The sequence below is a fragment of the Notothenia rossii genome (assembly GCF_949606895.1).
Source record: "Notothenia rossii genome assembly, chromosome: 4".
NCBI lineage: Eukaryota > Metazoa > Chordata > Actinopteri > Perciformes > Nototheniidae > Notothenia > Notothenia rossii.
The window spans coordinates 10,818,007-10,837,871 of NC_136902.1; the positions used below are offsets into that span (position 1 = coordinate 10,818,007).

At 37.2% G+C, this 19,865-nt stretch overlaps 2 protein-coding genes and 2 long non-coding RNA genes across 5 annotated transcripts; 2 read left to right on the forward strand and 2 right to left on the reverse strand.

The window, feature by feature from the left end:
- The first annotated feature begins 1,248 nt into the window (after positions 1-1,248).
- LOC307036815 (uncharacterized protein) lies at positions 1,249-6,754 on the forward strand. Its single transcript, XM_079677425.1, has 7 exons — positions 1,249-1,476; positions 2,997-3,344; positions 3,611-3,775; positions 3,849-3,941; positions 4,648-4,685; positions 4,776-4,937; positions 5,457-6,754. The coding sequence occupies exons 1-7, from the start codon at positions 1,437-1,439 to the stop codon at positions 5,655-5,657; spliced, it is 1,047 nt and encodes a 348-aa protein (XP_079533551.1). The 5' UTR covers positions 1,249-1,436; the 3' UTR covers positions 5,658-6,754.
- On the reverse strand, positions 3,791-5,297 carry LOC307036826. Its single transcript, XR_013807482.1, has 3 exons — positions 5,158-5,297; positions 4,757-4,923; positions 3,791-3,918 (listed from the first exon to the last, which is right to left on the reverse strand). It is a non-coding gene; the product is annotated as an uncharacterized lncRNA (long non-coding RNA).
- Positions 6,755-6,915: 161 nt separating the features above from the next.
- LOC307036813 (uncharacterized protein) lies at positions 6,916-18,047 on the forward strand. Of its 2 annotated transcripts, none has more exons than XM_079677423.1 (7): positions 6,916-7,035; positions 7,859-8,209; positions 15,584-15,748; positions 15,822-15,914; positions 16,616-16,653; positions 16,744-16,905; positions 17,429-18,047. In XM_079677423.1, the coding sequence occupies exons 1-7, from the start codon at positions 6,996-6,998 to the stop codon at positions 17,627-17,629; spliced, it is 1,050 nt and encodes a 349-aa protein (XP_079533549.1). In that variant the 5' UTR covers positions 6,916-6,995; the 3' UTR covers positions 17,630-18,047. The 2 variants fall into 2 exon arrangements, with proteins under 2 accessions (XP_079533549.1, XP_079533550.1); XM_079677424.1 differs by lacking the exons at positions 6,916-7,035; positions 7,859-8,209 and adding exons at positions 13,003-13,545; positions 14,988-15,317.
- On the reverse strand, positions 15,761-18,641 carry LOC307036829. The gene is made up of 3 exons (XR_013807485.1): positions 18,058-18,641; positions 16,725-16,891; positions 15,761-15,891 (listed from the first exon to the last, which is right to left on the reverse strand). It is a non-coding gene; the product is annotated as an uncharacterized lncRNA (long non-coding RNA).
- Between the last annotated feature and the right edge of the window lie 1,224 nt (positions 18,642-19,865).

A 19,865-nucleotide genomic window follows, 5' to 3' on the forward strand; every position in this document is an offset into this window, starting at 1 on the left:
AAAACACAACATGTGAGGTTTAAATAAAAAGCTTGAATTATTGATGTGGCTCATTACAGGTAAACACACAGAGGAGGAGGAGGAGGAGGAGGAGGAGGAGGAGGAGGAGGAGGAGGATGAATACAAATGTAGGTAAACTATATTTTCGCCGTCATTTTTGATTAATGAATGGGTGGGCCCAGTGACAGAGTGGGTGGGCCTAGGCCCAGTAGGCCCACCCATAACGCCGCGGCTGGTTAGCTTAACTTTGACCTCTTGACCAAAAGTAAGTGACACGTTTTTTCCCTCTTTTAAAAAAAAAAGTGCTTAATTTAAAGATTTGAGAGCCTGGTTGCAAAGTTAGACGTCTCCAGTGCCAAAAAGGTCATAGTCGGTTAAGTTCTTCTAAGTCTATACCAAATAGCTTCAAGTGTAACGCCCTGATGGAGGTGTTTTTGTTCAATTGTAAAGCTTTTTTGGCATGATTTTTATTCTGATGACTTTATATCTTGTATAATTGTTGCTTGCATATGATAAGGGTTTGAATGCAATACTTGACCTAAAGTGTACCTAATAGTTTCACTCATGTAAAGAATACATCTTTCACCGTTGTTGGGGAGTGGCCAAATGTATCGATGAAAGCCAGCGGCTCAAACGTACAGTAAGTATCCTTCACGTCTCCAAATAAGTTGAAGGCTAAATGAGTAGGATTTGTCAGTTAAAAAAAAGTTGGCTTCAGCTCGAAGCCGTGTTTAAGATCAGTGGTGGAATGTAAACAACTACATTTAATCAATTACTACACTTAAGTAAAGTACAAGTACCACAGAAATATACTTGAGTATTTCCATTTTCTGCTACTCTGTACTTCTACTCAATTACATTTCAGAGGGAAATATGGTACTTTTACTCCACTACATTTATCTGACACTTGTAGTTACCTTTTTAGATACTATGTGTTTATATTCATATACATTTACTACTAATTTACTCAGTTCTTTCCAAAGTGTGCTCTATAGACGGAAATACATTTGAATAATTAACGCTATATGCTGTGATGCTTAATGTTACATTGATTACTTTGTATAGGTATTATTTTGATTCAAAGATACTGCAGCAATGGACAATACTCTGTTCTTAAAAAACACATAATTAAAAAAAAAAAGTTGAGCTGCCAAAAAAATTCAAAATTACTAAAATTAGTTAAAAGAGGAATTTGATTGCACTGTGAAGATAAACGTGACATGTATGGCACTTCATGTTACAAACAAACACAGTTCAAATGTCAATGTTCTCTAAATGTTAATGACTTGCAGTTAAAAAACTAAAATAAGAAGGGAGGAGAGTTCAGGGTGTGTCGTGTGTTGGGAGGACGGACTCCATCATTTAGAGAAGTGAACAGTTCCTGCTTTGGCAGCGAAGACGGAAGAAAGCAGCTTTAAATCATCAGAGCCTCAAACATGAACGCCCGTCACTCTCTGATCTGCTTCTTCTTCCTCAGTGAGTACGATCACTTACTGTTCCTGTAAATGTGTCTCTTTTTAACAACTTATTTTTCTTTCTTATCTTTTTTTTAATTAACAGTCCGTTAAACTTTATAGTGGACGGTAAACGGCTTCTCTGTTTCCTCACATCTCGTATCAGTTTAACATGTCGTTGGTTTCTGTGGTTACAGGGCGATAGGGGTTAGAGTCACTCAGTGGTGAAAGAACTACTTGTACTATCAGTAAAAGAAGAAATACGTGGTAACATTCAAACATTAAAACCCCATTTCAGAGTGTATAGATGTTTTACTAATACTGTATATTTTTTACATTTTCTGTTTTAATTATATTTTGAGATGTTTAAATTCTAGAATTGTTTATTTCTACTCTTTCATTTCTACTTATGTGCAATGCCTTGTTTTGTTTTTATGCTGCTGCAACGCAACAATTTCCCAATTTAGGATCAATAAAGTAACTCTTATCTTATTCACATTTTTACAAAGTACAAAAGTATTATGATCCAAATGTACCTGATTTAGTCAAAGTTGGCTTCTTGTTATGCCGAATGTCACATTTCAGAATAGTGTGGTTTCATCACTTTAATGTTTTATCTGGTAAAAGTGGGGCTCATTTAAAAATCTCACCAAGGGATCAATAAAGTTTTATCTGTATTTATTAAACTAATAATAATGTATTTGTTGATCATATTTTGTGTTTCTTATTTGAGTCTGCAAAGTAACTTAAGTTATAAAATATAGTATAATTAAAGTAAAAGTAGCAGAAAATGAAAATACTCAAGTAATGTACCGGTAGCTCAATATTGCACTTAAGTACACAACTTGAGTAAAGGTATTTAGTAACTTTCCACCGCTGGAATTACTTAAATATGTCTTTTATTGAAATTCCTATTGACCTTCCTCAATCAGAAATGACCCTATTATCTGAGAGTAACGGTTGTTTTTGTTTCTTTTCTTTTCTTCCCATAAATATGAGTTTATTATATTTCTGCTGCATTGTTTTCCAAATTAAAATGCATTCCAGTAGTTTTTGTTGTATTTTAGAAGAAACAGATACATTGATTGGTTGATTCAAGACCCAGGTCCTGTTTACCCTGTTGTTCTTTATTAATATTGATCCGTTTTCTGAACATGATCCATGACATATTGTTTATGTTTTGGGTTTGCACCTAATCATAATGTCAGATTTTTGTATCTCTTTGTATTTGCACTCTTTACACAATGGATTGAAACAGCTGCAGAGCAATTTCCCTCGGGATGATAAAGTTTATCTTATATTCATATTTCTGTTAATATTACAGACTGGTTGAGCCTGGCAGCTCCCAGTGAGACTCTGTGGCTCTATTAATGATTTATGTAACTGTCAAATCAGATTACAGTGTATTACAGGAGTCAGTCAATCAACGTTTATTTATAAAGCCCAATATCACACATTTGTCTCAGGGGCTTTACAGCTTGTACAGAAATATAGAAACTGTAAAGGAATTTAGAAACTATTGACTGCTCTTCTTTCCAACAGCACTGAGGGTTGGAAACAGTGGGCTCACCAACGCACAAAACCCCCTCCGTACAGAAACTGAAGGAGGAGACATCACAGTTGCATGCTCCTTTACTTTATCTGGAGGAAGGAAGATGTTCTGTCAGGGAAAATGTGAAGCAGGAAACATTCTGGTAGAAACGACTGGAGACTCAGCTCAGAGCGGCAGATACAGCATCAGATATGTGGAAGGATCTTATCCAGCACATTATACAGTTCTGTATGTGAGCATCACAAATCTGACTAAGTCTGACGCAGGACGGTACCAATGTGGTCTGGTCAGATTTGGACCTGACTCATACCAGGACTTTGAGATCAGAGTTACAGATGGTGAGTTTCTACTCGGGAGTTTTGGATTCATCTGTTCACTGACACCTGCTGATGTTTCAAATAACCCAATATCTTTAGTGTTACAGTTATATTTAGAGCTGCATATTTTAACATGCTCTTTTTTATTAAAAAAATGCTACACATCCAGAACCACTATAAACATTACAGCTCATTTAAATATTGTTTCACAAAACATTTATTACTGTCTTCATTTAACGGAATGATTTGAATTATACATTTATTTTGCATTTCCTTTTGTTTCACAGCTCCAACATCTTCAAAACCAGAAGTGACTCTCACCCCTTTTTCAACATCAGCCCCATCAGCCTCCACACTGACCACCACTCAGAGTCTGAGCTCTGTACCTTCCTCAGCCTCCCCTGAACGCACCATGCAGCCTCCACAGGGACAGACAGCTTCAGATGGACCAGGTACTTTTAGTTTGTTGTTTGTGTTCATGGACCAGGAAGTATCAGAGTAAACAAAGTGTTATTCTGCTCTCAGATCTGGTGCTGTACGTTGGTCTGATTCTGCTCGTCATGTTCATCGTACTATTGGTTGCGTTGCTGATATTCTGCAGGAAGAGAGCCAGGAAAGGTGAGGCTGGAGGAAACACACACGCATCACAACTATAATAACCAAAATATTTTGTTGTTTAGATCAAACTTTAATTAGCCTTCCAAATAGCACACTTCTGTGATCTGATTAATATGTATATTTAAATGTAAGTATTTTTGACAAATGGTTGTATAGACCTAAAAATCACTCACTGATTCTGATTGTTTGTCCGTAAAACCTTTTAGTTTCTTTATTTGTTCTAAATGTTTCAACTTGACTGTAAAGTTTAATCTTTTCTCAAAAGGTGTTGTTTATCAGGCTGAGTTTATCCCTGTGTCTGGATCCTCTCTGTTCATGGCACTTCAGTTCCACAGTCACATTTTTTATGCAAAAATACATGTCTCAGATGCTCCTGAAGACTTCATCTGTCATGTGACTAGGGGTCATTTAGTGTTTGCAGTAAAGATATGAGGCTGTGGAGTTGAAGTGATATGGGGGGAGAAAAATGGAATTCAGAAACTCCGCTAAACTCAATTTGAATAATTTAGAACAGATACGAAGAAGGAGTCTTTTGGAAAAACAATGTTGATCAGTGAGTGGGTGTTAAATACAGGTAGATTCACAGCTCGTTAATCTTTTGAGTCTGTTTGCTTTTTAACCCAAAAAGGAGTTCAGGTCTGCCCTAATCTTAAGTTTTTTCTTATAAAGTTTTGTTTTTGAAGCTCATAAACTGCATTTCTTTCAGAACCTCCTGTGGAAACTGGGTATGATTCTGATGCAGAGGTGAGTTCGAGTAAATCTGGGATATTTCAGATGTATTCATGTTTGTAAAACTAGCTGATATCAATACTAACCTGTTCTCACTTCCTGCAGACTAACCAACTGTATGAGGAGATCAGAGAGGAGGACCGAGGGAGCAGTTCTCCTCCTGCAGAAACATCCACCATTTACTCCTACGCCAAACCAACCCAACCAAACGGAGTCCAATCCACAGACGAGTACAGCTTAGTCACTGCAGCCACTGCTCAGAAGGAAGTAAGTCAGAAGTGTGGGAGGGGTTTAGGTTTTCAGCTACACACACACTAAATACACTTCAGAGGTTTTAATTAAAAGGTGATGGGTTAGATTTGATCACACTTGACAAAAGCCATCTCTCTATCTCACACTGAAAGATTACAGACGATATGACAAATGAAAACAGAGGAAACATTTTGAATAAGACACATTTGGTTTTAAACTAACTTAATCTACTTACATCTATGAAGATTTTGTTCATCAAGAGATAAAAGTAACAGAAAACAGAAAGGGGAACCAGGCCAGATCATATATCAATACACAAGCTTCCGTTGATCTTAACAGGAAGTCCTCAGACTGAATGAGGAGGTGTGAGGGGGAGGGGGGGAGGGGGGGAGGAGGAACAAGTGCTGTATAAAAAAAAGATTTCAAGGTTGATAAAGAAAAAAATGAATTGTACATAAAACCAAAAACAAGAAGCAGTACAAATCCTGAAAAGATGATCATGTGACAAATAAAGATTTCTTTGTTTCCTTGCAGACTAAAGATGACCCGGGTAATCTCAACTACTCGGAGGTGGATTCTTCCAACAGTAGCGCTGCCTCGCTCCACAGCGCCCCCTGTGGCTACACAGATAACGCCCTCTACTCTGTTCCTCGGGTAGCACAGAGCTCCGACGTTAGCCACGCAGAAGACACTTCACCTTCTCTTTACTCCACTGTTTCTTTACATCAGATGTAGCTTCAAATCTGTCCTTTCCAAATGTACTTTCTCAGTGACCGACAGGTGAACACAAAGCTGTGTAATTAGGCACTTCAAATGTATCTGGTAAATACCTTAAAGGTCTCCTATCATGCAAAATGCAATTTTGAATGTCCTTTAGGGAACTCACTAAGTGTCAGAAAATAAAACCCTCTCTTTTCCTCCTAACCCAAATCTCTAAAAACGGGGGCACAACGGAGCTGATCCAGATTTGCGTCCGATATGATGTAATATCAGAAATGTGGACCCACGGCCCTTTCAGAAACGTTGCTATCAGAAACAATGCCCAATGTGACTTGGACGTAATATGGTCTTTGTTTACATTAGCAAGCATGGCTAACACTCAGAGCTAACCCTGTACCGGAGAGAGTATGTGTAAAAAAGCAGGAAATAAAGAAAGGAATTCACCTTGTGGTAAAACCGGCAAGAGAGAAAGCCTTTGAGCTCCGTACTGTTTCAGAAATAATCCTTGATGTGGTTTGGAACATGGCGTTTAATCACGGCAGCTTTTCTTCTGAGCAGGCATTAGCTCCCCCTCCTCTTTTTTCAAGCTAAGGACCCAGAATCAGCGTTTCTCGAACAGGGCTGAAACAGAGGGATATGAGGGATGTCTAAAATGCATCATCTGTTTGGTATTTTGAGCAAAACACATCATAGACATGTTTTTTATATATTTGTATATATCTAATATATGCCTAAAAATAGCATGATAGGAGATCTTTAAAAGAACTACGTTTTTAGAGTTTATTTAAGTTTCTTGATTTAGTTTTAAAATATAACACCAAACCGTTTAAAATGTAAAAAGTAAAGTAAAGTAAAGTATCAAATATTTTTATAATTGAATGTGTTTCTCTGCATCTGAAGACTTTTGTATATTTTGTTTCTTCAGTCAAAGGTTGTATTTATTCTGTCTTTTTCATAACTATATTTATTGTGTTTAGTTGATAGCTCTGAGCATTTGAAGAACTGTCAGATTCAAAATTCCCTGTCAATAGCATTTACACATAACTATATAAATGTATATTTTTTCAAAGCTTTGAAAACTTGATTAAATAAAAGAAAATGGACACTCTGGACTCAATGATGGCAAAGTGGTTATTATGACAGCTATACGAATAATTGTACAAAAATATGAAATGGTTACTGCATTAACTTACAACCAAGTCCAGTTTTAATGTAAGTCCACACATACTTGAACATGATGGCATGAGAAAGTAGAGTTCAGAGTGTTTGGAGGTGGACTCTCATCATTTAGAGAAGTAAAGTAGTTCCTGAAGACAGAAGAGAGGCAGCGGGTAAACCATCAGAGACTCAAACATGAAGGTCAGGCACACTTTGATCTGCTTCCTCCTCCTCAGTGAGTATTTCTACCAGTCTCTCTTTTGTTTTACTGTTAATGAGCTTTATTTTCTTTATTTAATAACAATCGGTCAACTACGGTTTGCACTGCATTGTCTTGTCATCACCTCATATCAGTCCAACCACATGTTGGTTTCTGTGGTTAAATATGATGCTCAGTTAGTATCAGTCTTTTTTTAAATGCAGATTATTACAGGTATTAGTTATATCCTCAAAATAAAAGCAATTAGTAATCTGCACTCAACTATTGTTCTTTTGGTTTTATAGTTGCCTTCTCTGTTGTAGAGTAAAGTTATTTTTCTGTGGCTTCAACCCGAATAACTAGCTTTGTGATAAAGATATTAGTTCACTTTATTTGAAGCAGCTAAAGAGGAAGAACTGCAGCAGTAGACATCTTTTAGCGGTCTGTTCACAAACTGAGAGCTGTTGATGTTTTATAAATGCATGTTAAGCTTTTCACACTCAGATAGGCAATCAGCAGAGTCCTTTTACATGAGAAGGGATACATTGAAGAAACACAACACAAAAGCACACTCAAAAATATATCACTAAATAACAGAACATTCTACACAGGTTTATACTTCATCACAACACAACATTTTTTCAAGTTTCTAATGAACATTAAACAGCCTATTAAAAAAAAATCTATTCTGCTTTTTAAGTTTTATCTAATATTCATATTTCTGTTGGATTGAGTTATAACAGACTGGTTGCACTGGACTGCACCCAGTAGGATCAATGAATGATTTATGTAGCTGTGAAATCAGACTGCAGTGTATTACAGGAATAAAGTAACTATTGACTGAACATCTTTTCATTAGCGCTGAGGGATGGAAACAGTGGGCTCACCAACGCACAAAACCTCGACCGTACAGAAACTGAAGGAGGAAACATCTCAGTCACATGCTCCTTTACTTTCTCTGGAGGAAGGAAGATCTTCTGTCAGGGAAAATGTGAAGGAGGAAACATTCTGGTAGAAACGACCGGAGACTCAGGAAAGAGCGGCCGATACAGCATCAGATATGTGGAAGGATATTTTCCAGCACGTTATACAGTTCTGTATGTGAGCATCACAAAGCTGACCAAGTCTGACGCAGGACGGTACCAATGTGGTCTGGTCAGATCTGGACTTGTCGACTCATACCAGGACTTTGAGATCAGAGTTACAGATGGTGAGTTTCTACTAGGAGTTTTGATTTATCTGTTCGCGAACCTCCGCTGCTGTTCCAAATAACCAAATATGTTTAGTGTTAAAGTTATATTAAGAGATTCATATTTAAAACAATTATCCTTACATTTTTTTTAAATATTGTTGCACCGAACACATTATTTACTTTCTTGATTTAGCTTTAAAATGTGTAATGCTCTGATGCATTTGCTAATACATTTTATTTCAATGACATCTTAGTGCAGCTTTCTTGGTCCAATCAGTATTTGATTTTTGTTTCACTGTGTTTTCCCTTTGTTTCACAGCTCCAACATCTTCAAAAACAGAAGTGACTCCCCGACCGTTTCCAACATCAGCCCCATCAGCCTCCACACTGACCACCACTCAGAGTCTGAGCTCCGTACCTTCATCAGCCTCCCCTGAACGCACTACGCAGCCTCAACAGGGACAGACAGCTCCAGCTGGTCACGGTACTTTTAGTTTGTTGTTTGTGTTCATGAACCAGGAAGTATCAGAGTAAACAAAGTGTTCTTCTGCTCTCAGGTGTGGTGCTGTATGTGCGTCTGACTCTGGTCGTCATGGTCATCGTACTCTCAGCGTCTGTGCTGATATTCTGCAGGAAGAGGGCCAGGAAACCCAGAGGTGAGTTTACAGGAAACAAACACATAACAAAAGCAATCGTTTTGACCTAATCTTCTGAATGTGATGTGTTTTAGAAACTGCTGATGAAGCTGAGTATGTCAATGTCACAGAGGTGAGTTTGAGTTCATCTCAGCATTATTAATGTTTGTGCAAACAGCTGATATTAATACAAACCTGTCCTCACTTCCTGCAGGCTGACAGAGAGTGTGAGGAGGTCAGAGAGGAGGACAGAGGGAGCAGATCTCCTCCTATAGAAATGTCTGTCCTCTCCACTTCCCACTGCAGACACTTCTCAGAAGACAGTAAGCAACACTGAGATATGACTGAAGCTTTGAGTTCAGGAAACCGTATCTTTGGACTTCAAACGCTAATAACTAGAGTAAAGTCAAAGTTTAACATCAGTGTTTGTTTCTCAGTATAACCTGTTGCCTTCTTAAGAAACAGGAACCAGTGCAGAGTAGGATTATTTTTAAAGCCACAAGCGATGATAACTCTTTTGAGAAGGAAGTTAAAATGTGTGAACAAAGAGAAAGAACTTCATTATTTAAAAAAGGAGATGAACATTTCACATGAAGCAGTTCTCACGCTGAAACGATGATCATGTGAAAAAACATGAAAGTAAACTCGAAAAGGTATCAACTTTTCTTTGTTATCTTGCAGACTAAAGAGGACCCGAGTAAACTCACCTACTTGAGGAGGAGTTGTCCCTCCGTGCAGGGCCCTCGCCCCACAGCGCCCCCTGTGGTGATCCAGATAACGTCCTCTACTTCGTCCTTTGGGTAGAAACAAGTTTGGACGGTTTGGACACGCAGAAGAAGCTTTTTCTCTTCTCTACTCCCCCGTTACTAAATCAGATGTTGCTTCAACTCAATTAATTTGTAGGGTTTCAATTAGTAAACAAAAGCTATTTGGGTTTCATAGTATAGATTAATAATAATAATAATAATAATAATAATAATAATAATAAAGCTTAATTTATATAGCACTCTTCATGCAGCTCAAAGTAACAAAATGTCAAGTAAAAAGAAAATTCCCCTCAGATTATTTATTAAGAACTTTAAAAAGAGCATGCAGCAAAATATAACATTTTATCAGGTTGATCGACACAAGGAGGTAACATGTATGATAATACAATAACATAAATAATGGTTTCTCTCAGACTGATAAGACACAAGACAACTGAATCGATGCAACAATATAAAATATAAAACCCCATAATACAAAGTGAACATATAGGTACAACAGAAAAAAAGAAGAAGATAATAGTTATACAAATGCCATAATTCTAATAAAGGTTAAACGATTAAGAAATAAAAAATACCAACGTAAAAATAAATATTGCTATTGAAGCATGTTAGATTAATAAAGTAAGATACAGTCCTTTAAGACCTATACAATAAATAAAACAATATAAAGGTAGGTAAATAATAAAGACTAAAATAACATTTAAATGTCACCTATCATGCTAATTTTAGGCAATAGCATAGGTCTCAGATATATAAAGAAATATAAAAACATGTCTATGAAGTGTTTTGATCAAAAAACCAAACAGATCACCCATTCTAGCCATGCCTCATATGTCATATCCCTCTATTTCACTTCCTGTTACAGAAGTGCTGATTCTGCGTCTCAATTCGATTTTCACGTGTAGAAATAAAGGCTAAAAAAATTTAAAAAATAAAGTTGTTTTTTTTTGGAATATATTTGGAATCTTTTATGTGAGAAGGTACCTAATGAGGTCACTTTATTTTGATCTGTAAAACAAAAATAATAAAGTTTTTTTTTTTTTAAACTGAAAAACATAAAAGAAGAGGGGGCGGAGCTTATGCCGGCTCATGTGGGACCTGGCAGATACTGTCTAAAATGCTGCGGTGATGAAAAGCAAGGATTATTAAATCAAGGATTATTTCTGAAACAGTATTGAGCTCAAAGGCTTTCTCTTTTGCCGGTAACAGTTAGAGTACAATACGTACAAATATTATTACATATCCCTGTTTTTTCTTCATATTTTCTTTGTAAAAGTTTCTCTTTAATATGATATGTTTTGGCTTTTCCTTTGAACCAAATCATCAAGACAAAGTCCTTTCATTTGCAGTAATACTGCAACATCTTGGTTTGTCCTAAAATGTCAAAACGTTATAGTATTTCATTCATTTTCATTGTTTACATTGTAGAATTGTCATTTTGACGTAACATTTTTTATTAAGAAATGTTTTAGAGCTAAAGGTGGGGTAAGTTTGAGAAACCGGCTCGAGATACACCTTTCGTTATATTCCATGGAATGCTTTTAACATCCCGATAGCAATGAATATCTGAAGTGCTTTGACAAAAAATCCATTAAATAAAGTCATCTGTGGAAGCCGAAGTACTGTAAAAAGCACGACCAATCATCTGAGCCGGCCCGGCTAAAGTAACTGGATGGCCTACCTGCCTGTCAGCCTTCCATCTGTGCACAAACTTATCTCGTGCCCTCATTGGTCATGTGCGCGTTCGTGTGTGTTGGAGGAGGGGCTCTGTAAGGAAGTGGCAGATTTTTTCCGGTTGTGTATTTTCAAATTCTTGCGCACTCAAGCTGGTTTCTCCAAAATTACATACCCCACCTTTAAGTATAACGATGTCTTTGCAAGCGTTGTGTAAAATGTATTAAACATAAAGAAATGTGGAAACACCCCCTTTGGTCAAACAAGATACATTCACTATTCTGCCAAAATTATCGCACAATAATTGGGATATAATTTGGGGTTTAAACTGTGACAGTCATTCGGCATAATTGAGACTTAACTGTCAACAAAGGAATTAGAACAGATCCAGTCATTTCCATATTTTAATGAAAATAAACTGGACATTAATTGAACATTGGCAGTTTAAACAGTATATGGTCTTCATCTTTTACAAAATGTTACAATAAATATTTCCATCCACTAATCTCCTCCAGCTCTGTGTTGTCATGTTGTGTAACTGACTACACTATCAACAGCTTGGGACAATATGGCCGCTACAAGACACAGCAAACACAAATACATGAACTACTCTCGTCTCATCTTTGTTGTTTTCAATTATTTCACAACACAAGACATCAACAGCTAAACCCAAAACAGCATTAATAATATTCCCTTTTATTGTCTATAAAAAATACAGGTTAAAAATGTAAATAAAAACAATGATTAGAAATGGAAGACAAACACTTAGTTAATATTTCCCTTTTACAAACTTACAGTGCTCAAAGAAGAAGAAAAGAAGAACAATGACTTGATAAAAACACAACATGTGAGGTTTAAATAAAGAGCTTGAATTATTGATGTGGCTCATTACAGGTAAACACACAGAGGAGGAGGAGGAGGAGGAGGATGAATACAAATGTAGGTAAACTATATTTTCGCCGTCATTTTTAATCAATGAATGGGTGGGCCCAGTGACAGAGTGGGTGGGCCTAGGCCCAGTAGGCCCACCCATAACGCTGGTTAGCTTAACTTTGAGCTCTTGACCAAAAGTAAGTGACACGTTTTTTCCCTCTTTTAAAAAAAAAATGTGCTTAATTTAAAGATTTGAGAGCCTGGTTGCAAAGTTAGACGTCTCCAGTGCCAAAAAGGTCATCGTCGGTTCAGTTCTTCTAAGTCTATACCAAATAGCTTCAAGTGTAACGCCCTGATGGAGGTTTTTTTGTTCAATTGTTAAGCTTTTTTGGCATGATTTTTATTCTGAAGACTTTATATCTTGTATAATTGTTGCTTGCATAAGGGTGTGAATGCAATACTTGACCTAAAGTGTACCTAATACTTTCACTCATGTAAAGAATACATCTTTCACCGTTGTTGGGGAGTGGCCAAATGTATCGATGAAAGCCAGCGGCTCAAAAGTACAGTAAGTATCCTTCACGTCTCCAAATAAGTTGAAGGCTAAATGAGTAGGATTTGTAAGTTTAAAAAAAGTTGGCTTCAGCTCGAAGCCGTGTTTAAGATCAGTGGTGGAATGTAAACAACTACATTTAATCAATTACTACAATTAAGTAAAGTACAAGTACCACAGAAATATACTTGAGTATTTCCATTTTCTGCTACCCTGTACTTCTACTCAATTACATTTCAGAGGGAAATATGGTACTTTTACTACATTATATTTATCTGACACTTGTAGTTACCTTTTTAGATACTATGTGTTTATATTCATATACATTTACTACTAATTTACTCAGTTCTTTCCAAAATGTGCTCTATAGACGGAAATACATTTGAATAATTAACGCTATATGCTGTGATGCTAAATGTTACATTGATTATTTTGTATAGGTATTATTTTTGATTCAAAGATACTGCAGCAATGGACAATACTCTGTTCTTAAAAAACACATAATTTTAAAAAAAAAGTTGAGCTGCCAAAAAAATTCAAAATTACTAAAATGAGTTAAAAGAGGAATTTGATTGTACTGTAAAGATAAACGTGACATGTATGGCACTTCATGTTACAAACAAACACAGTTCAAATGTCAATCTTCTCTAAATGTTAATGACTTGCAGTTAATAAACTAAAATAAGAAGGGAGGAGAGTTCAGGGTGTGTCGTGTGTTGGGAGGACGGACTCCATCATTTAGAGAAGTGAACAGTTCCTGCTTTGGCAGCGAAGGCGGCAGAAAGCAGCTTTAAATCATCAGAGCCTCAGACATGAACGCCCGTCACTCTCTGATCTGCTTCTTCTTCCTCAGTGAGCACGATCACTTACTGTTCCTGTAAATGTGTCTCTTTTTAACAACTTATTTTTCTTTCTTATCTTTTTTTTAATTAACAGTCCGTTAAACTTTATAGTGGACGGTAAACGGCTTCTCTGTTTCCTCACATCTCGTATCAGTTTAACATGTCGTTGGTTTCTGTGGTTACAGGACGATAGGGGTTTGAGTCACTCAGTGGTGAAAGAACTACTTTAACTATCAGTAAAAGAAGAAATACTTGGTAACATTCATACATTAAAACCTCATTTCAGAGTGTATAGATGTTTTACTAATACTGTATATTTTTTACATTTTCTGTTTTAATTATATTTTGAGATGTTTAAATTCTAGAATTGTTTATTTCTACTCTTTCATTTCTACTTATGTGCAATGCCTTGTTTTGTTTTTATGCTGCTGCAACGCAACCATTTCCCAATGTAGGATCAATAAAGTAACTCTTATCTTATTCACATTTTTACAAAGTACAAAAGTATTATGATCCAAATGTACCTGATTTAGTCAAAGTTGGCTTCTTGTTATGCCGAATGTCACATTTCAGAATAATGTGGTTTCATCACTTTAATGTTTTATCTGCTAAAAGTGGAGCTCATTTAAAAATCTCACCAAGGGATCAATAAAGTTTTATCTGTATTTATTAAACTAATAATAATGTACTTGTTGATCATATTTTGCATTTCTTATTTGAGTTTGCAAAGTATCTTAAGTTATCAAATATAGTATAATTAAAGTAAAAGTAGCAGAAAATGAAAATACTCAAGTAATGTACCGGTAGCTCAATATTGCACTTAAGTACACAACTTGAGTAAAGGTATTTAGTAACTTTCCACCGCTGGAATTACTTAAATATTTCTTTTATTGAGATTACTATTGACCTTCCTCAATCAGAAATGACCCTATTATCTGAGAGACACGATCGGTTGTGTTTAATTTATTTTCTTCCCATCGTTTATTATATTTCTGCTGCATTGTTTTCCAAATAAAAATACATTCCAGTGGTTTTTGTTGTATTTTGGAAGAAACAGATACATTGATTTGTTGATTCAAGACCCCGGTCCTGTTTACACTGTTGTTGTTTATTAATATTGATCCGTTTTCTGAACATGATCCCTGACATATTGTTTATGTTTTGGGTTTGCACCTAATTATAAAGTCAGATTTTTGTATCTCATTTTATCCTTTTGGATTTGCACTCTTTACACAGACTTGTTGAGCCTGGCAGCTCCCAGTGAGACTCTGTGGCTCTGTGAATGAGTTATGTAACTTAAATAAGACTACAGTGTATTACAGGAGTCAGTCAATCAACGTTTATTTATAAAGCCAAATATCACATATTTGTCTCAGGGGCTTTACAGTTTGTACAGAAATATAGAAACTGTAAAGGAATTTAGAAACTATTGACTGCTCTTCTTTCAAACAGCACTGAGGGTTGGAAACAGTGGTCTCACCAACGCACAAAAACTTGACCGTACAGGAGCTGAAGGAACAAACATCACAGTTGCATGCTCTTTTACTTTCTCTGGAGGAAAGAAGATGTTCTGTAAGGGAAAATGTGAAGCAGGAAACATTCTGGTAGAAACGACTGGAGAAACAAATCAGACAGGCCGATACAGCATCAGATATGTACCTAATGCAATTCTGTTTGTGAGCATCACAAAGCTGACTAAGTCTGACGCAGGACGGTACCGATGTGGTCTGGTCAGATTTGGACCTGACTCATACCAGGACTTTGAGATCAGAGTTACAGATGGTGAGTTTCTACTCGGGAGTTTTGGATTTAACTTTTCACTGACACCTGTTGATGTTTCAAATAACCCAATATGTTTAGTATTACAGTTATATTTAGAGCAGCATATTTTAACAGGCTCTTTTTTATTAAAAAAATGCTACACATCCAGAACCACTACAAACATTACAGCTCATTTAAACATTTTTTCACAAAACATTTATTACCGTCTTCATTTAACGGAATGATTTGATTTATACACTTATTTTGCATTTCCTTTTGTTTCAAAGCTCCAACCTCTTCAAAACCAGAAGTGACTCCCCGACCTTTTCCAACATCAGCCCCATCAGCCTCCACACTGACCCCCACTCAGAGTCTGAGCTCCGTACCTTCCTCAGCCTCCCCTGAACGCACCACGCAGCCTCCACAGGGACAGACAGCTCCAGCTGGTCACGGTACTTTCAGTTTGTTGTTTGTGTTCATGGACCAGGAAGTATCAGAGTAAACAAAGTGTTCTTGTGCTCTCAGATGTGGTGCTGTACGTTGGTTTGATTCTGCTCGCCATGTTCATCGTACTATCGGTTGCTTTGCTGATATTCTGCAGGAAGAGAGCCAGGAAAGGTGAGGCTGGAGGAAACACACACGCATCACAACTATAATAACCAAAATATTTTGTTGTTTAGATCAAACTTTAATTAGCCTTCCAAATAGCACACTTCTGTGATCTGATTAATATGTATATTTAAATGTAAGTATTTTTGACAAATGGTTGTATAGACCTAAAAATCACTCACTGATTCTGATTGTTTGTCCGTAAAACCTTTTAGTTTCTTTATTTGTTCTAAATGTTTCAACTTGACTGTAAAGTTTAATCTTTTCTCAAAAGGTGTTGTTTATCAGGCTGAGTTTATCCCTGTGTCTGGATCCTCTCTGTTCATGGCACTTCAGTTCCACAGTCACATTTTTTATGCAAAAATACATGTCTCAGATGCTCCTGAAGACTTCATCTGTCATGTGACTAGGGGTCATTTAGTGTTTGCAGTAAAGATATGAGGCTGTGGAGTTGAAGTGATATGAGAAAAAGGGAATTCAGAAACTCCGCTAAACTCAATTTGAATCATTTAGGACAAATACGAAGAAGGAGTCTTTTGGAAAAACAATTTTGATCAGTGAGTGGGTGTTATATACAGGTAGATTCACAACTCGTTAATCTTTTGAGTCTGTTTGCTTTTTAACCCAAAAAGGAGTTCAGGTCTGCCCTAATCTTAAGTTTTTTCTTATAAAGTTGTGTTTTTGAAGCTCATGAACTGCATTTCTTTCAGAACCTCCTGTGGAAACTGGGTATGTTTCTGATGCAGAGGTGAGTTCGAGTAAATCTGGGATATTTCAGATGTATTCATGTTTGTAAAACTAGCTGATATCAATACTAACCTGTTCTCACTTCCTGCAGACTAACCAACTGTATGAGGAGATCAGAGAGGAGGACCGAGGGAGCAGTTCTCCTCCTGCAGAAACATCCACCATTTACTCCTACGCCAAACCAACCCAACCAAACGGAGTTGAATCCACAGACGAGTACAGCTTAGTCACTGCAGCCACTGCTCAGAAGGAAGTAAGTCAGAAGAGTGGGAGGGGTTTAGGTTTTCAGCTACACACACCCTAAATAAACTTCAGAGGTTTTAATTAAAAGGTGATGGGTTAGATTTGATCACACTTGACAAAAGCCATCTCTCTATCTCACACTGAAAGATGACAGACGATATGACAAATGAAAACAGAGGAAACATTTAGAATAAGACACATTTGGTTTTAAACTAACTTAATCTACTTACATCTATGAATATTTTGTTAATCAAGAGATAAAAGTAACAGAAAACAGAAAGGGGAACCAGGCCAGATCATATATCAATACACAAGCTTCCGTTGATCTTAACAGGAAGTCCTCAGACTGAATGAGGAGGTGTGAGGGGGAGGGGGGGAGGGGGGGGGAGGAACAAGTGCTGTATAAAAAAAAGGATTTCCTGGTTGATAAAGAAAAAATTGAATTGTACATAAAACCAAAAACAAGAAGTAGTAGCTACAAATCCTGAAAAGATGATAATTTGACAAATAACGATTTCTTTGTTTCCTTGCAGACTAAAGATGACCCGGGTAATCTCAACTACTCGGAGGTGGATTCTTCCAACAGTAGCGCTGCCTCGCTCCACAGCACCCCCTGTGGCTACACAGATAACGCCCTCTACTCTGTTCCTCGGGTAGCACAGAGCTCCGACGTTAGCCACGCAGAAGACGCTTCACCTTCTCTTTACTCCACTGTTTCTTTACATCAGATGTAGCTTCAAATCTGTCCTTTCCAAATGTACTTTCTCAGTGACCGACAGGTGAACACAAAGCTGTGTAATTAGGCATTTCAAATGTACCTGGTAAATACCTTAAAGGTCTCCTATCATGCAAAATGCTCTTTTTAATGTCCTTTAGGGAACTCACTAAGTGTCAGAAAATAAAACCCTCTCTTTTCCTCCGTACCCAAATCTCTAAAAACGGAGGCACAACGGAGCTGACCTAGATTTGCGTCCGATATGATTTAATATCTAAAAATGTGGACCCACGGCCCTTTCAGAAACATTGCTATCAGAAACAATGCCCAATGTGTGTCGGACGTTATATGGTCTTTGTTTACATTAGCAAGCATGGCTAACACTCAGAGCTAACCCTGTACTGTAGAGTATGTGTAAACAAGCAGGAAATAAAGAAAGGAACTCACCTTGTGGTAAAACCGCAAGAGAGAAAGCCTTTGAGCTCCGTACTGTTTCAGAAATAATCCTTGATTTGGTTTGGAACATGATGTCGTAGAATCACGGCAGCTTTTCTTCTGAGCAGGCATTAGCTCCCCCTCCTCTTTTTTCAAGGTAAGGACCCAAAATCCGCGTTTCTCTAAAGGCCCAGATACACCGGCCTGTCACCTGAGAAGTCGCCGACGCCGACACCGACACCGACTGTTGCGTCGCCGGACTCTCCTGCGTATTGGCCGACTTCGCGCACTGGAACACACCGCAAATCCGAGCCGAGCACGTATGAACTGCGCATGCGTGAGTGGCAATAACTCTCCTTACCAGCAGGCGGCGGTAGTGTGTATTCATCATTCAAAAGAGGCAACAACCGGAACAACCGGAAAACAGAGAAGAAGAACAGACTCCGTGATATAAACAAACAACAAATAGCGTTTTTCTTGCCATTTTCACTCTCGTCCATTGAAAACATGAACGAACAGGAGCTCTACAAACCGATGAGGTGAAATAGCCGTCCGTGTGTGTTCCCTCTTCCATTTTAAATCATTTGTTTACCTCCCTCCCTAGCTGAACAGCCAATCAGTGTTATCTCTTTGTCCGACTTCCGGTGGTGTTCCCGACGCCGATTCAAAAGACCCGACGGTGCGGCGCACACCACTCCGAATAGGGCGTGCCCACGCTAATGTTCGGCCCGACTCCCATTTACTGCCGATTTCGGGCCGGTGTATCTTAACAGGGCTGAAACAGAGGGATATGAGGGATGTCTAAAATGCATCATCTGTTTGGTATTTTGAGCAAAACACATCATAGACATGTTTTTTATATATTTGTATATATCTAATATATGCCTAAAAATAGCATGATAGGAGATCTTTAAAATAACGAAGTTATTAGAGTTTATGTACGTTTTTGGATTTAGTTTGAAAATATAACACCAAACCGTTTAAAATGTAAAGTATCAGATATTTTTTATAATTGAATGTGTTTCTCTGCATCTGAAGACTTTTGTATATTTTGTTTCTTCAGTCAAATGTTGTATTTATTCTGTCTTTTTCATAACTATATTTATTGTGTTAGTTGATAGCTCTGAGCATTTGAAGAACTGTCAGATTCAAAAATTCCCTGTCAATAGCATTTACACATAACTATATAAATGTATATTTTTTCAAAGCTTAGAAAACTTGATTAAATAAAAGAAAATGGACACTCTGGACTCAATGATGGCAAAGTGGTTATTATGACAGCTATACGAATAATTGTACAAAAATATGAAATGGTTACTGCATTAACTTACAACGAAGACCAGTTTTAATGTAAGTCCACACATACTTGAACATGATGGCATGAGAAAGTAGAGTTCAGAGTGTTTGGAGGAGGACTCTCATCATTTAAAGAAGTGAAGCAATTCCTGAAGACGGAAGAGAGGCAGGGGGTAAACCATCAGAGACTCAAACATGAAGGTCAGGCACACTTTGATCTGCTTCCTCCTCCTCAGTGAGTATTTCTATCAGTCTCTCTTTTGTTTTACTGTTAATGAGCTTTATTTTCTTTATTTAATAACAATCGGTCAACTACGGTTTGCACTGCATTGTCCTAGTGGACATCTTTTAGCGGTCTGTTCACAAACTGAGAGCTGTTGATGTTTTATAAATGCATGTTAAGCTTTTCACACTCAGATAGGCAATCAGCAGAGTCATTTTACATGAGAAGGGATACATTGAAAAAACACAAAAGCACAACAAAACAAATCTGTTCTCACTTCCTGCAGGCTAACCAAGTTTCT

Coding starts and splice junctions, on each gene's coding strand:
- LOC307036815 (XM_079677425.1), top strand. CDS start 1,437: ATGAACGCCCGTCACTCTCTGATCTGCTTCTTCTTCCTCA. Junction 3,776..3,848: donor GACAGCTTCAGATGGACCAG/GTACTTTTAGTT, acceptor TTCTGCTCTCAG/ATCTGGTGCTGTACGTTGGT. Junction 4,686..4,775: donor GGTATGATTCTGATGCAGAG/GTGAGTTCGAGT, acceptor CACTTCCTGCAG/ACTAACCAACTGTATGAGGA.
- LOC307036813 (XM_079677423.1), top strand. CDS start 6,996: ATGAAGGTCAGGCACACTTTGATCTGCTTCCTCCTCCTCA. Junction 8,210..15,583: donor TGAGATCAGAGTTACAGATG/GTGAGTTTCTAC, acceptor TTTGTTTCAAAG/CTCCAACCTCTTCAAAACCA. Junction 15,915..16,615: donor CAGGAAGAGAGCCAGGAAAG/GTGAGGCTGGAG, acceptor CATTTCTTTCAG/AACCTCCTGTGGAAACTGGG.